Source organism: Oryzias latipes, chromosome 3 (assembly GCF_002234675.1).
Source record: "Oryzias latipes chromosome 3, ASM223467v1".
In the NCBI taxonomy this organism is placed as follows: domain Eukaryota; kingdom Metazoa; phylum Chordata; class Actinopteri; order Beloniformes; family Adrianichthyidae; genus Oryzias; species Oryzias latipes.
This window is the reverse complement of record NC_019861.2, coordinates 31,005,266-31,021,271: the sequence shown is the minus strand read 5'-3', so window position 1 is coordinate 31,021,271 and position 16,006 is coordinate 31,005,266. Positions and strand designations below refer to the sequence as shown.

At 38.3% G+C, this 16,006-nt stretch overlaps 1 protein-coding gene across 1 annotated transcript in view; it reads left to right on the top strand.

The window, feature by feature from the left end:
• thsd4 (thrombospondin type 1 domain containing 4) overlaps positions 1–4,868 on the top strand; it is a 41,311-nt gene extending 36,443 nt beyond the window's left edge. Inside the window, exons 13-18 of the mRNA XM_023953650.1 lie at positions 626–830; positions 918–1,091; positions 1,806–1,979; positions 2,059–2,238; positions 3,071–3,218; positions 3,352–4,868. Of these exons, the coding sequence (XP_023809418.1) occupies positions 626–830; positions 918–1,091; positions 1,806–1,979; positions 2,059–2,238; positions 3,071–3,218; positions 3,352–3,494 (1,024 nt within the window). The 3' untranslated portion in view covers positions 3,495–4,868. The remainder of the gene's footprint in view (positions 1–625; positions 831–917; positions 1,092–1,805; positions 1,980–2,058; positions 2,239–3,070; positions 3,219–3,351) is intronic.
• The last annotated feature ends 11,138 nt before the right edge of the window (positions 4,869–16,006 follow it).

Here is a 16,006-nt window from a genome sequence, read left to right as displayed (position 1 = left end):
CTGTTTCTCAGAAAATTGAAGATTTGGACCCAAATCAAATCTAAGCATGAAAAGAACTCTTAAAAAGGACAGAACAGTATGTGAAAAAAATATCGGAACCATAAAAAACAGAGAACACAGTGACAAACTTTAGTGTGCAAAAAAGGATCAAGTAGAGAGAAGCAGGTGAGTGACATTGACAGAGCAATTAGGACATCTAGAGAAAAGAACAGGCAACAACGCAGCTCAAAACGACTGACTGGTGTCTAAATATAAACAACTTCGGAGCTAACAAAGAAGATTCTGGTCAAGCTAAACAAAAGCATTTACACAGTAAGAATAAGAAGAAAACTAAAATGTTCAAGAAATTTATTTTTTCAAAAACAGCATGGATGATGATGACTTTTGAAATAACTTTATTGTTCTGCTCTCTGACTTTACATTTTAATTATATCTTCTTGTAACTGTTTCCTTGAGTGGAAGACAAGTTTTCACTGAAACAAATCAAGAATAGGAAATAAAGCTTTCAGCATCAAAACACAATGAAAGCCTTCCAGGTTTTCCTCACTTCTTTTTTTCAAAAAAGCAACAAACCTAACTCAAGTAAAAGTGCCATGTCACACTTAGTGTTTTTTTTTCCACACAGCTGGGATATTGGTGAGTGGTCGGAGTGCAGCAAGACCTGCGGGCTGGGTATGCAGCACCGGCAGGTTCTGTGTCGGCAGGTTTACGCCAACCGCACCCTCAACGTCCACACGAGTCACTGCCGACACCTGGAGCGGCCTGAAACAGCCAGTTCCTGCCAGCTGAAGATCTGCAGCGAGTGGCAGATCCGCTCCGAGTGGACCTCTGTGAGTGGCAGCAGTCGGTCATTTATAGCTTATAGACATTCACTTGTTTCAGTTTGTCCCAACTTCCTGGCTCGGCTGTCTCCACAGTGCTCAGTGCCGTGTGGCTTGGGTCAAAGGTCAAGGGAGGTGCGCTGCGTCAGCAATGTGGGGGACTTTGTTTCTGATGAGGAGTGCAACATGAATCTGCGGCCCATCGACATGGAAAACTGCGACATGGGAGCCTGTGCCAAGAGCTGGTTTTACACAGAGTGGGGCGACAAGGTACATCAAGTACTGATGACAGAAATAGAGCTTGAAATAATTAGCCTGAATCATAAAACAGCTTCATAAGAATTTGGATTTTTGTTGCAGCAAGTTGTTAAAGAAAAGTGAATATGTGTAAAAAATGTTTTTTACTTCTAATGTTGCTTCAAATCATTCTCTTTATTTCAAATCAAATCAAACTTGACTTATAAAGCACTTTTCACACATAGAAGTGCTAAACATAAAATAAATATTTTTAAAACTTACAAATCAAAAGCAAAACACCTTCACAAAAAACATTTTGAGAGGATTTGTTAAACACTTTTCTCTCTCTCTCTCTCTCTCTACCTATCTCTCTGACAATCTTAAGTATATAGACTATAGATCTATATAGATTATAGATCTATAGTCTATATGACGATCTATAGTTTTAAGTACAGTACATTACTTACATGCTTTACGAGAAGGGTGCCTATGAGTTCAAGCTACATTTGTAAATCGTAAAATTGCGGGTTTGATTCCCGATTTGCCCGCCCATGTGTCGAAGTGTCCTTGGGCAAGACACTGAACCCCACCTTGCCTCTGGTGGAAGTGTTCGACAGTGGAGCAGCCACCAGTGTGTGAATGTATGAATGAGTTTGTGACTGTAAACCGCTTTGGGCCTTTGAAGAAGGTAAAAAGCGCTATACAAGTATACCACATTCACCATTTTTTTACCATTTTGCCTCCCAGTGCTCTGCTGAATGTGGGATGGGTGTAAAAACTCGCGGGGTCCTCTGCCTCACAAACCACATTAGCAGTTTGCCTCTGGAGGGGTGTGGCAGCGAGCGTCCTGCAGACTCTCGGGTCTGCAATAATGGTCCCTGTGAGAACCGCATCGAGTGGTTCACGGGTCCCTGGAGTCAGGTAGGAGAACCGCGTTAAGCTTTTGCTCTTGTTTCTGTTGAACTTTTTTAACAGCATTTGTTGTTTTGTGATGAGCCAGTGCTCAGCAGAGTGCGGCCCAGGAAGCCAGCAGAGGGCAGTGGTGTGTTTGGTGAAATCAGAAGAAGGAATCTCTGTCATGCCGCCATATGAGTGTTCATCCCTGAACCGGCCGCTCAGCCAGCAGAGCTGCAACCTGAAGGCCTGTGGCGCCAAGTGGTACCACACTGAGTGGAGCGCTGTGAGTAAGATATCAAACATTCTCTCATTGCTGTGATTATGTCTTCAGTGGACGAAGATGTTTGGACCATAAATGTCTTTTGTTTACTTTAAATACATTTTTCTGCTATTGCCAACAACTAGACACCATGATGATATTCTGCATCTTTTGTGTGATGGAGCCTGCCCAGAAATCTCTGCTGAGCCTATGCCTGAGCCACTATGAGCAGAGATACAAACATTAAAGCCAGAGCTGGCCACCAGCTCCTTAAAGCCTTAGTCATAACTGACCCACAGGGGGATACAGGCAAAAACGTAGGCAAAGCCGCACGGGGCACACATGACAAGTGTACAGTCCATTTTCATAACATCTCTTGAGGCAACCCAGGGCCTGGACAACCAAAAACCTGCACCACCCAAACAAGTCAACCCCAGTAGAGGTGCATGTGACTAAGATATTAGCTGCAAATATTAGCTTGTGCAAGCGCTGAATTAGGTTCAGTTTATGATCAATCAATCAAGCAATCGATCATCGATTTAGCTGGTTTTCTACGCCTATAGGAATTGATGTCTTTCTTTCATTTGGAATCATCTGGAAGAAAAATCATGTTATTTGGGTTGAGGAATACAGTATTTAATAACATAGTAAACATATTTTTTCTCAATGTTAAAGACATGAACAAAAGCATGTCTTCTTTTAAGCATGATTTGGAAAACTGATTTTGTCATACTTCTCACAGACTACAGTGAAATCAACTAGAATTAATTTTGATAGATGCCAGAATGAAATCAGAGATAAACCGGATTTTTGTAGGTGTGAGGCTGACTGCTGCTCCTGATTCATGTCCCTCCAGTGCTCAAAGACATGTGAGGGGGGTTTCCGTGTGAGGGAGGTTCGCTGCCTCTCTGATCATGAAGTGCAGTCCAGTGAGGGCTGTGACGAGCGGCTGAAACCTGCAGCGAGGGAGAGCTGCAACCCCGAGCCCTGCATGCCTCAGATAGGTCAGTCGACTTTATCAAGTTGACGGGAATCCTCCCATTTTCTGATGATTGTAGCGTTCACAGGTTCCAGGGAAATCCTGCCTGCTCCGCGCGGATGAATGTTGTTCCTATCTTTTTTTTTTTGTCATTGCAGATGAGAACTGCAGAGACAAGTACTTCAACTGCAACATGGTGGTCCAGGCTCGCCTCTGTGTGTATGATTACTACAAGACAACATGCTGTGCTTCATGCATTCGAGTTGCCCACAAACAGATGATCCATCGAGGACGCAGCTAGCGCCCTCTGCCATCTCAGCTCCATGCTGGGCTTCCTGACATCACCCCGGCTCTGAGTGAACCCGGAGAAAAAGACTGAGGCAGGAAGTTAACGTTAAAGGAGTCTTGTTCAGCTAGTCTGAAGAAGTAGTTGGTTCATACGGAAGCAAACACTGGGATCCAATGCAGTTTGAGGAACCTGCTAGAAAAGCAATTCCCTGGATAAGAGAAGCAGATTAGAAGTAAACTTCTTGACTGCTTTGGTTTCCTTTTTAGTGGAAATTTTGCTAATCTTTTTTTTTTCTTCCTTTCTACAAGATCGGACTTTGATTGAGAGCTAATGGATGGATTTCGTCACGGCACTCAGATCCATGTTCTTTATCACCAGAAAAACATTTGCTGAATGTTTACTGTTGACCAAAGATATCTGACCCAAAAAACCAATAACACACAAACCTCACTTTTTCAGCCGCTCCACAGAAACTGAAGAGGAAAAAAAGGAATCTTTTATATTATTTATGTGCGTGGTTCCCCTGAGTGGACCATCCACTGGTGACTTCCTTATGACTGTTCTTCCTTTCAGCTCATCCTGATGTCTGAACAGAATGTAGGCATTCCACTGCTGGATGGTAGAAGCAGATGTTCAGAAGTCCTTTCTTTTGTAGAGGAGGAAACAAACTGAAAATGTTTTTTATCTCTAAGGATATAATTTCTCAATTGTACAGCCCCTGATCATCCACAGTTCCCTGTAAATATTTATTTTAAACTATTATAATATTTTAAGGCACTCGTTTGTTCACTTTTTTTCTTATAAAAATGGAATTTGTATTCCAAATATTCTGCAGTGAGTGTTAAATTTGCTAAATGTTTTGTTCCATTACTACATGATTCACCTTTAAGCTCTACAATGATACCTCCAACTACAAAGTACTGTAAGTGTGATGAAGTCCAGAGATTCTCAAGCAAAGACAAGTCCTAACAATCTTCTAAAACGTTGCATTTCTACCTTAAATTGGAAAATTGATCTATTTCAATAGTGAGAAGCAGTTTTGTTTCATCTCAGTCCCAAGCAGACCTGCTAAGAATTGAGACGGTCACCCGCAGCACACGTGCAGCTTGTTTCTGTTACATTACGCAAACTGTATAGCATTAAGCTTTACATTTTTCAGGTGCATTTTTTCCTCATTTCAGGAAAAAAAAAACAATAACTCTATTTCAGGTCTTCTGTATCAAATGAAATCTAACCTTGATGTGAGTCTGAGAATTTTACTTAGAATTTTCCTTTTATTAAAAACTGGACAAGACTAAAATGAAGAAGAGACAATGCTTTTCTTAATTCTAAATGTAAATAAGTAAATAAATAACTAATAAATATCAAATAAAAAAACTTGTTGGTTTTGTTGGTTAAAATGTTTGTCGGTTACACTGCAGTTTTCTTTTGCTTAACAGACTTGCACTGTAAAGATTTTTTTATTGACCCAGCATTTATCATTTTGATGCTGTTAACGTTTGTTTACAAAACAAAAAGTAAAAAAAAAAAAAGGCAGGGAGGGGCTTCTTCTTTTTCTACTGTTTACTAGCACATGTCTGCCATCTACAGTTGGAGGACGCTTGGTTCAAAATGTTGTAGCGGTGCAAATCTCGTAAATCTTGCTCCAGCCGTTTTCCGTTACAGCTCTATTCCGATATATGTAAGATTAGGTGCCATTCCATTTTAGCTAAACACAAATCACAAGTATTAATTTCTTCTCCATGATCAATTTTCAAAAGAATCGCCCTTCCATGAATGAAAAGTAATGCCATCCGTATACCACTACCAAGTCCGAGTTCCTGATTGCTGAAAGTCTGACCTGGTTTAACTGTCAACGTGCGTTCAACAGCCGAACATTTTGGTCTCAAATGGACTTAAAAATGTGCGTATCCATCTATGAATGTACGAGTTTTGAACACAGAAGCACTACAGGCACTTTTACAGAGACTTTTCATTGAAAGTGGTGGCTTGAACACGCATTGCAGAGGTTGGTGTGAACATAGCTTAAAACAACTTAGTTGTAATGGAATTGATCTCTAAATCTCAACATTGTGCACATTAGTTTTCAGCAGGCGTCACCACTTGTGGGTAATCAGTCCCAGGTAAAACTTCATTTTTTTCTGTTATTTAATTTTTTTTTCTGTCTATCAGCTGACCAAAAAGGAAAAGCTAGCAGCCTATTTCACTGTTTCTGTGGAGGTTGTGTAATCTTCTTGGTCACTGCAGGTGTAAATTGTGATAAATCCATTTTGTTTTGTGGCCTACATACAGACTTCCTTACACACATTTGTCATTAATAAGAGATTCCGGTGTGTGCTCATGCAGGGAGGAGAAACATATTTTTTTAGGAGATCTGCTTTCTGGATTTGTTACTACGGGGCCATCCAAGAGCTCCCAGCAGACGGGGAGTTTTCTTCCCAGGAACACTCTGATAGCAGCCACACAAAAAGGGGTGGGGAGGAACTGCCACTGGAGACCAGGAGGTGTGGAGAGCGAGAGCCCAGGTAGAGCAGAAGGTGCCCTGCAAGTCTGAGGTCCAGCCCCAAGTTCAAAGGGATTTGCAATCTTTAACAACAACACTGCTAAGCAGCAAGAAAAGAAACTTGCAGTTGAAGCCTGTCAGGTAAGTGCATAATTGCCTAATTGTATTAAGGTAGAAGTACTGGAAATTTTTATCGACTGAAGTTTTGTGATACATTTGTTTTTCATTGTTTTTAAATTGTATGCATAAAAAACACACATAAAAAAACTGTCAGTTTAAGATTTTTTCCTTTTTTTCCAGTCGCCTAAATCTAAAAAAATATTATTTCAAGCAGATATTCCTTTGTGGAATTCATTGGATCGTTCGAGAACACCAATTATCATTAGACATTGACAGATGGAGGCCTTTTGATTGGTCATCTCACCTGTCAGTCATTTCCCTCTGAAAATATTTAGCCAATCAGAGTAATTTTTACCACTTGGTGCTTTCTCTTCTTCCTCCTTTCCCTTGCTGCAGCCATACATGTAAATCCTGAGTATCAGATGATGAGAAACTGTTTTTTTTGTTTTTTCTTTTCTCAAATGCTCATGGACTTCCTAAGGCCCACAGTCCCGGGGCTTCAGCCTCAGTAAGCTCCATTGATAAAGCGGACCTTGCAATGGCAAAAAGAGAGAACAGGGGCTTTAGTCAGGCTCTGCTCCCACCAGGAGGTGTGCCTAAAAAAGCATGAATCCCCATTACTAGAAATCACAGTTCATCTGGTCGGGGCAAACTCTAATACCAATGACTGCCCGGGAAGCACGAAGTCCATTAAATCTGTGCAGACGTGTTTCTGACTCAAAGACGGGGTGGGGGTGAGCAAACAGTCCAGGAGGAGGCTCTCAATTCATTTGGCAGGAAGTAAATGCTGAGTCGTTGGGAACACAAAAGTTACAGCTGCATAAAATCAAATAAACCTATAATTGGCGTAATAATTTATGAATTCAGCATTGAACTTATCTTTACTGTCACACATCAGTGACCGTTTCTTTAAACTAAAACCTAGTCTGCTTATCATTTCCCAGCGATTAGATTTCTCAGTGTACAAGTAAAAAAAAAAGAACATTAGATAAATTATATACACAAGCGATGCTACCCAGCCCCTACCCATGGCCCTCACTTTCCCCCAATGCCTCTGCCACCCTGCTTAGAGCTGCATGTAACTAAACTAATTTAAAAAAAAACCAAAAAAATGGAAACTTTTCTGTTGCTTTTATCTCCATACTTTTATCTCCTTAGCAACCATTTTAGTTTTGGTCGTCCAGGGGGTGACAAACAGGTTTAGGTAATTTTTAGAAGAATCTCCAAAATAAATGTTTTGGTTTCCTTGGCAACTGAGGTTTTTGTTAACATTACTAATAGGTTCACAGGGTAGCGACCGGCATTAAACTGTGTTAATCTGTTCTATGTTGCTATCCTCAGTTAGTGATTCTGTTGTGTTCTGTGTTTACATTTGTGCTCTAGTCAGTTAGATGAATGGGATTGGAAGAGTGTGGGTGAATATAAAGGAGCGTGGGTGCGCAGAATTTGAATGAGGGGACAGCGTCAGGGTAAGGCTTCCGTTTTGTGCTGTGTTTGGCGTGATTGCAGTAGACAGCAACCATTTAAGCTACATTAAAGGCTTCACATTTGGAAACGGGCGTCTCCGACTTTTTATTACGTCCAGTCGGACGTTACAATATCATATGTCATGTCGCTATTTTTGGATGGGGCCAGGAATTCCTGTTTTCTATTTATATTATTAATATAGTAAAAAATGTGCAAGTAACAGTGGAATGCCACTTTTACAATGCCGTTCAGACCAACATTTTTCCCCAAGTACCTCCATAATGATGCTCTAGAAGTTAGGATGTGATGGATCGAAATCCCTAGGAGTCTAAATTTGCAGCTGGTACCCAAGTTTTTTTTTTTTTTTTATTCAAGATGGCTACCTCTTCTTCTCGTTGTAGACCTAACCTGGATGCTTGTGTGTTGAATTTTCGTGAAGATTGCTTGAAAAAAAGTTTTTTTTACCCCTGTGATGCCAAAGTGTGATTTTACATTTTTACACAACAAGCCATAAGTCCTGTGGCCATCCCATAATAATTCCAAAGTTTCCTTTGGATATCCCGACATATGTGTTATGGTTTTGTTACCTGATTTTGAATTATTTTTTAAGCCCCACTAAAGATTTTTGGCCCCATTTGTTCTCTTGACGCTTTCTCCTTGCTTTTTTAAAAATCTGGGATTTTTTGCATGTTTTTTTTTTTTTATGACAACATAATAATAAGTACGGAATTCTGTTCTTTTTTTGGCGCTTTTATTTTAAGTAATGGTGTGAGCTAAAAAGTTAATCATGCGAATTTGAGAAAAAGCCCATCATAAACTTGCTAAAATGATTAATTTTGAATATTTAACAGGTCTGTAACCGATAAATGCTTGTTAGCAAAAATCTGCTGTATTTCACATTTAAGAACATCTGTTCTCTTGACATTGTTAACTCACCAGTGTCAGGAGCACAGATGGTTTCGTGTTGGAAAGGACACCAGCTATCCTAAGGGATGCATGCAGAGCACTATTAGAGGAGTCTGTGCAGAAATGACAAGCTTCACTTTGCCGCTGTTCAGAGTCAGCACATTTCAGGTGAGACACCGTTCAGCTGAGTCCACAGTAATTAGCAGCAGAATAAACGGACAATTTAATAGACTTTTCTCTTTTTTTGGGGCGAAAACCAAATAGTCAAAACAGGAGGGAATTCATCAGTTTGAATTTAAACGTGGATACTGTGGGACATTTAATGGAAAGTGTTTTCTTTGAAAACAGGGGCTTCCTGTTTCCCAAAAATTTAATTTCACATGTTGAATTTCTTTTTTACATGTTCTTGCTAATCACAATTATTGTTTCATGATATTTTTCTCTTTACATCTACATATCCTACTCCTATCTTTATTTTATTTAACCTTGGCATTCGGAACAGACAGCAATGTAAGAATCTTATTGTACAGGGAAACCCGTTTCTTACTGTGCATATGAAAATAAACCCTTTGAATTGAATTGAATTGTTATTCAAGTTATAAACTGACCAATCCCATGGGTGAGTTAAAGCATATGGTGCCCGCTGGACCCCACCTTAAATGTTTGATTGACATATTCTCCAGAGCCTGCTTTCAGTGGAAGGGGTGAGGATTTCGAAAAACAAACTCCTGATTGGTGACAGTAGTTACCATAGAAACATTGACTCAGGCAACTCAGACCAATCACTGTCGTCTGGCTCCAAGGTCTGTATTGCACAAAAACGGCGACTGAATTGGCTTCATTTTTGGAGCCACTGGTAAAACCTTTGCCACGTCACACGCGATCCATCCAGTTCTCTCTTATACTGACAATGGTGTAAACAGAGAGCTCTCGGTCACAGGTGATGGGAAGGCGGGGGCAGGGTTGCTCCATGCCAATTGTCTTGCCTATAACTTTTAGGGGGATTTTTTTATAAACTGCTGCTGCTCTGCAGAAACTATAAATAAAAAAACAAACAGAAGTTGGTATTTTTTGGATAAAAACAACAAAACCACAATTAAAGGCCACTGGGAAGACTTTTACAAAAGATCGGATCTTCAAGATGTCCTTAATATAGTTTTATGTTGTTGTAGAACTTTTTATGCAGACCTATCAAAAACAAAAGTCAGATTTTTGTTTAATCAGTCACAATTATCTTTTTACAGAGTAAAATGTGATCTTTTTGATTTACTTTACTGTCAAATAACGACACAACATCTTTCAGAGTAGCTGTTTTCTCAAAAACTTGGTGCACGAATTAAAAGGTGAAAACCGGATAGCAGACAAAGCATTCTGAGGATTAGTGTTGCTTACTTTCCTGAGCGAGTTGCATAGCTTTCAGGCAGTACCTGAACAAAATAATTGATTTTCCAGAGTCCACATCAATGACTCCACAGCAGTCAGGTTGAGTCTTTCTGAAAACCCCATGAAAGAGACTGCTGAAAACGCACCAGATACTCAATTAGGCAGGCAGTGAGAATCATGCATGTTGGATTTTGACACAAAGGAAGTGAACTTGAATGCAAAGGTCAGTATGGGGACAAAATGGTGAATTATAATGCATTACCTGAAAGATGAGGAGCAACGAGGCAATTTTTCCAAATAGAAAACGGTTTTAAGGTCTGTGTCATGCCATAAAGTCGCTTCCTGATATGGAATTGTGGACAAATAAGTAAGTAAACAGTATCTGCCTGAAGACGTCATAAGCTATCTATGAAGTACCTCTTCTTCTGCTTGCCTCCCGGTCACACACCTTCTTTTTCTTTAAAGCTCTGGCATAACCTTTAATGGTTCTCTGCAAAAAGGGCAGCTGACACCCTGAGGGTGTGATTACCCAGCCAGGAGACGGAACTCAAAGGACAAAGGGACAGACCAGCTCATGGAGATGGAGAGACTGACGGAGAATTGGTAGTTAGAAGGGAGCTGAGATGCATGCCGAACTGTAATTACAGTGATAATGATCTCTTACATCAGCTGTTCATCATTTTAATGGTGTTTTTAAAGAGCATAACAAACATCAGGTGGCCCAGGTCCAATCATGGTAAATGCCTGGATGAACAAGGACAGCTGAAGTTGATGTTACTTCAGTATTTATCTTAAATGGTTTTATAGTTGAATTACTTTATGCTTCAAATTGATCCCTGGCAAGTTTTGCTTTTCCAATGATTATTGATCATTGGTTATTAATTTATATAATGAATATAATCTTTATTTCTGTAAAGAAAATGGTAAAGTACTGTCTGACAGGGGCCAGATTATAAAGGTTCCTTTCCTTCCATTCCCTTCCAAGCAATCTATGATTTAATGGCTAATTATCTTATCTTTGATACATCTTTGTATGGATGTAAACTTTGAATGTGTTGTTTTGTGCATTATTCTTGCTTTGATTGCTTGAAATAAACCATTTCCAAATCCAAATGTTAATACTCAATAATGAATATTTCAGGCTTATTATCCTAAGTGTTGCTGACTTTACTACATTTATTTTTGTGGCCAATGTTTTTGGTGCAAAAACTATATTTTGTTTTTATTTGCTGAAATCAGTCTATCCAGAGATTTAAGAACTTACACTTGTGACATCTGCAGTGCATTGTTTTGTAGTTTTTTTTCTTCTAAAGTTTGGATGATATGCTGATTTGATTTTATGAAATGACAAAGAAAAAAAAGTAAAGTCTCCATCCCTTATGAAGGTGTCAAATCTGTTCTCCTGGGTGAGCTGCAGTCGTAACTCCACTCAAGAACCATTTGGTGATTTAACCCCCTTCTGTTAAACCCTTAATGCTTAAGTGTTGAGCAGGGAGAAACGTGTTCCTATTATTAAAGCCTTTGATATGAACGATGGGTTCAAGTTCCCAACCTTGCTGTCACGGGGCACAGACTTCTGATGTGCAGTAAAAATATAAAAATGACGTTAAAGGGTTGGAATTATTCCAGTTTTAGAAAAAGAGGGAGGAAAAAAAGCTTTAACTTTAAAAACTTTTAAAGTGAAAGCTGCCAAGTTGTAGTCTGTAAAACATCTAAAGCCTTTTAATAAAAAAAAATCAATATATAATTTAAGCAACATCAAAATCTTAATAGAAACTTTAATACTGTGGAACTGTTTTTAATAGAAGGCAGTACTATCCATTATGTTTTCTAGTTTCATCTTTTAAAAGTTGAAATGCTCTAAATAGGAAATTTAAGTAATTTTGACATTTGACTCCTTTTTGCATAGATTCTAAAATGTTTGAACAGCAGCAGAATAACTAATAAAATTTTTCTTTAAAAAACAAAGTTATCAAAGCAGCAAAAAACAAATCAAGGATTTATTTAAAATGAAATAAAGACAAATCCTTAGAAAAACTTATTTTCCCAAAAGGACTATTATCAAACTTGAGTTTGAATGTTTTTTTTCTCTTTTTTACTTTTTATCGTGTCTTAAAAATGTCTATAGAACTCCTAATCCATTCTTAGTTAAATGAGATAAACTGTTGCTCCCATACATGGGCTGTTGAAATTCAAAAAAATACAAGCTTATGGACATATTTAGATGGTGTGGTCGAACAAAAGCAAAGATCTGTACCAGTAATCTTAAAAAAAAGAAAAATATTCTGAAAGAGCTGCCAAGAAATTTCATTTTTAATCATAATGTTTATTGTATTGATGCTGTAGTAATTATCCTGCTTATTTTGTCCTCACACTGAGCCACTGCACATCAAACACTTGTGAAAATCTGCCTAAAAGCTTAAATGAAAAGTTTGAATGAACCACCATAAAGCAGTAATATGTCACATAACTCTCTGACACACAGCAGCTGTTTCATTGAAAGTCCTTCAAGGATATAAACTGCAATTAAGGCCGGCATATGTGAAGGCTTAATGATGGATAGAACGTGTCAGAATGACAGCAGGAATTATGAAAATGCTGAAGTGTATGACTAAAGATACATTCCCTGCAATATGTTGTGTAATATACGTTTTTTCTGTGCTTACATCAAACACTTTGCAAATTTTGTGTACATTGCGAATCCTTTCTCACCATAAGGCTTACAAATATGTCAGTTAAAGCTGAGCTTTTGTTATGTCCCGACCTTTCTCTTCCCTCCAGCACGGGTTCTGATAAGTTGTAGAATATACTTTTGGTCAGACTCCACTTTTGTTTTCTTATCTAAATCCTAAATTCTCTTTACCCAATTTGGACGATATTTAACCCTTGTGCTATCCTAGGCACTTGATTTGCACAATGATTTGTGATCTTCACTGATGTCCATGGATTACATGAAATCTTTTCACCTTTATCCACCTTTGTCATGGTAGGGATGACACGTCAAAGTAAGGGTGGGGTCATCTAAGATAGCACAAGGGTTATAGATGTTGCTGAAGAAGCCCTGGTGCAGGAGGGCAAAGTGAGACGTTTGGTAAAGCACCTCTCAGATGCCAATAAAATCCCAGCTCGTCTGTTGCCTCAACAACCATGATTGCGGTAACGCACAGCACCGTCTGTGCAAACATACGTACTGTACACATGTCCTTTCGATTGCCTATATTGTTGTTTACCAGTATGTTATGCACTTTCCTTTTTTTTCTTCTTTTAATTGCACTCTAAAACTGTTCTGTAAACTACAGTATGATCAACCTCCTAAAAACCAAAATTCACATCCTTGATATACAAAAAAGGGTTTATTTACTAATGCCATAATTAATAAAATAGTTTGCAGTTAAAGTTAAGAAGCTCACAGTTTTAAATGGATTAGATTGCATTTGTCTTTTTGCCCAGTGATTTGTTGTATCAAGTATGAATTTTTATTCAGCAAATATAACATCTGAGTACAAATGTCTCTATTGTGCTGCTTTGGCAACAGCTTATTTGGTGCAATTCTCAGGATTACCATGTGCTGGCACTAAAGTCATACCATTCCAAGCTGGAAAGTCATCTCTAGGAAACAATGCTGCAAGATATCATAATAGGTTGGCGTTGCTTCTCTAGTCTATTGAGACATCAAGGATTTTATTGCTTTTTTCAGAATAAATGCACAAATAAAGAGCCTTGTTGAATGTTTTACATTTTGTTACCCTTGTGCTATCCTAGGCACTTTACCATTGGGAGTTGGGTCATCTAGACCCACTAGACAGTGCGCTGAACCTTTTTTCTTCAATGATTTGTGATCTTCACTGGAGTCCATGGATTACATGAAATCTTTCCACCTTTATCCACCTTTGTCATGGTAGGGAGAACACGTCAATGTAAGGGTGGGGTCATCTAAGATAGCACAGGGGTTAATTTGGGTATAAAGAACCAAAAGACAATTATGTGAATTCCTTGACACTTTTTAATGGAATTTCTATGCAAACCTACAATAAATTGACAGCTTTCCTAAACGTACTTCAAATGCTCTCAACTACAAAAAGAAATTCAAAATGAAGCCCTCCCCGTAAAATGCTTCATTACTACTTTAGTTATGACTGTCACTATACGTCTTTATTGTTAAATGCTGATCTTTGAGCCCAAAGGTTAAAATCAATGGCACTTAAAGGAGTTAGCAGAGTCTTTGCCTTATAGATTGTCCAATAAAACAATAACAAGGTGCTTTAGTAAATTACTCTATAAGAATTAACTTTAAAAATGATCTGAAGTCCTTCATCAAACTTAGAACCAACACGTTTGACTGGGAAATCTGAAAGGTAATTTAAACCTAAATGTGCAATTATGCTTGATATAGAACCATCAAAAGTGTCAAAGGTAATTACAAAAAGGTATTGTTAGAGATAAGTAATTCAATATTATTTAGACAATATACTGTGGATTTTTTGTTTTATGAGTTTTACTATGAAGAACTATTTTAGTTTGAGTCAAAGCCAATCGCCAAGAGCTAATCACCCCAAATTATTCTTACAAAAATAGCAAAAATCTCTTTTAACCCTGGTGCTATCCTAGGCAATTTAATATTGGGAGTGGGGTCACCTGGACCCCATAGGATTGCACAAGGGTTATAATCAACTTTTATAAAAAATAAATAAATAAAAAAAATCTTTACAGAATTACGTTTTATTTTTGGAAATTCAAAAAAATACACATTTTTGATAATGTATACGCTTTTTATGTTTAAAGGCAAATTTAACATTTTAATCAAGAATTGTGTTTTATATTGTATTAAAATTATATCTGCAATACTGCATCTAAAGCACTTTAAAAGCAATATGGCAAGTTTGCTTTGCCATTAAAAAGAAAATGAGAGAATTGTATTCTTTTCTTGTGACTTGATTACTTTAAGTAATGCTAGAATTTTTTTAAAATCAATTCTTTTTTTGCGAGAGCACCTAAAATCTGGTGTTATAAGACACTTAACCCTTGTGCTATCTTAGATGACCCCACCCTTACATTGACATGTTCTCCCTACCATGACAAAGGTGGATAAAGGTAGAAAGATTTCATGTAATCCATGGACAAAAGTGAAGATCACAAATCATTGAAGAAAAAAGGTTCAGCGCACTGTCTAGTGGGTCTAGATGACCCAACTCCCAACGTTAAAGTGCCTAGGACAGCACAAGGGTTAAGAAAAGAAAATAACTCGTGTTTATCTTGAAACAAGTCGAAATACTCAAAAACCTATGTTAGATCATATTTATTTTTAAAGTCAAATTTTTCCATATAAGACTTCTTAATAAAATGGGATAACTTACTAAAAGTTTAAATATTTAAGATTGTGCTGAAAATATCCGAACCCTTTCTATAGTGAGGTTAAAGGTGGTCACTATGACGGCGAGCTTTGTAACCCTTGTCCTATCCTAGGCACTTTACCATTGGGAGTTGGGTCATCTAGACCCACTAGACAGTGCTCTGAACCTTTTTTCTTCAATGATTTGTGGTCTTCACTGGTGTCCATGGATTACATGAAATCTTTCCACCTTTATCCACCTTTATCATGGTAGGGAGAACACGTCAAAGTAAGGGGGGGGGGGGGGGTCATCTAAGATAGCACAAGGGTTAAAGCTGCAGCTCACAGATGCTCATGACTGCAGGCCACATATAATAGCTGATATTTAAGGTTAAAAGACGGAATAGGAAGAAAAAAAAAAGACTCCTACAGAGCTGAAAGAAACCTCCACGGCCTTCATGGGGAAAAAAGCAAAAAGTGGATAAATTCTGAACAGGTTATTAGAAAAAAAGACGGCGCTGGTCTAAATGTAGTTTCAGCTCCTGGCGGTGATTTCATGGTGTTTGTCCACACCCCCAGGTTGGCATAACCAGTCAGTAAATTGTTTTTAAAAGGGAAAAAGGTGGTAAAGAAGAGGTATGGGACTTAAGGTAGGTACGCTGACCTAATAGGTATCAGTTTCAGCATGTGACTGGAGGCTGAGACTCCCGAGAGCGACCTTCCGCGGCAAGAAAAAAAGCTTCCAGAGTGTACCAGGTTACATATACATGTGCTTTAAACAGATTGAAATAAATGTACAAAAAATACAAGAACAAG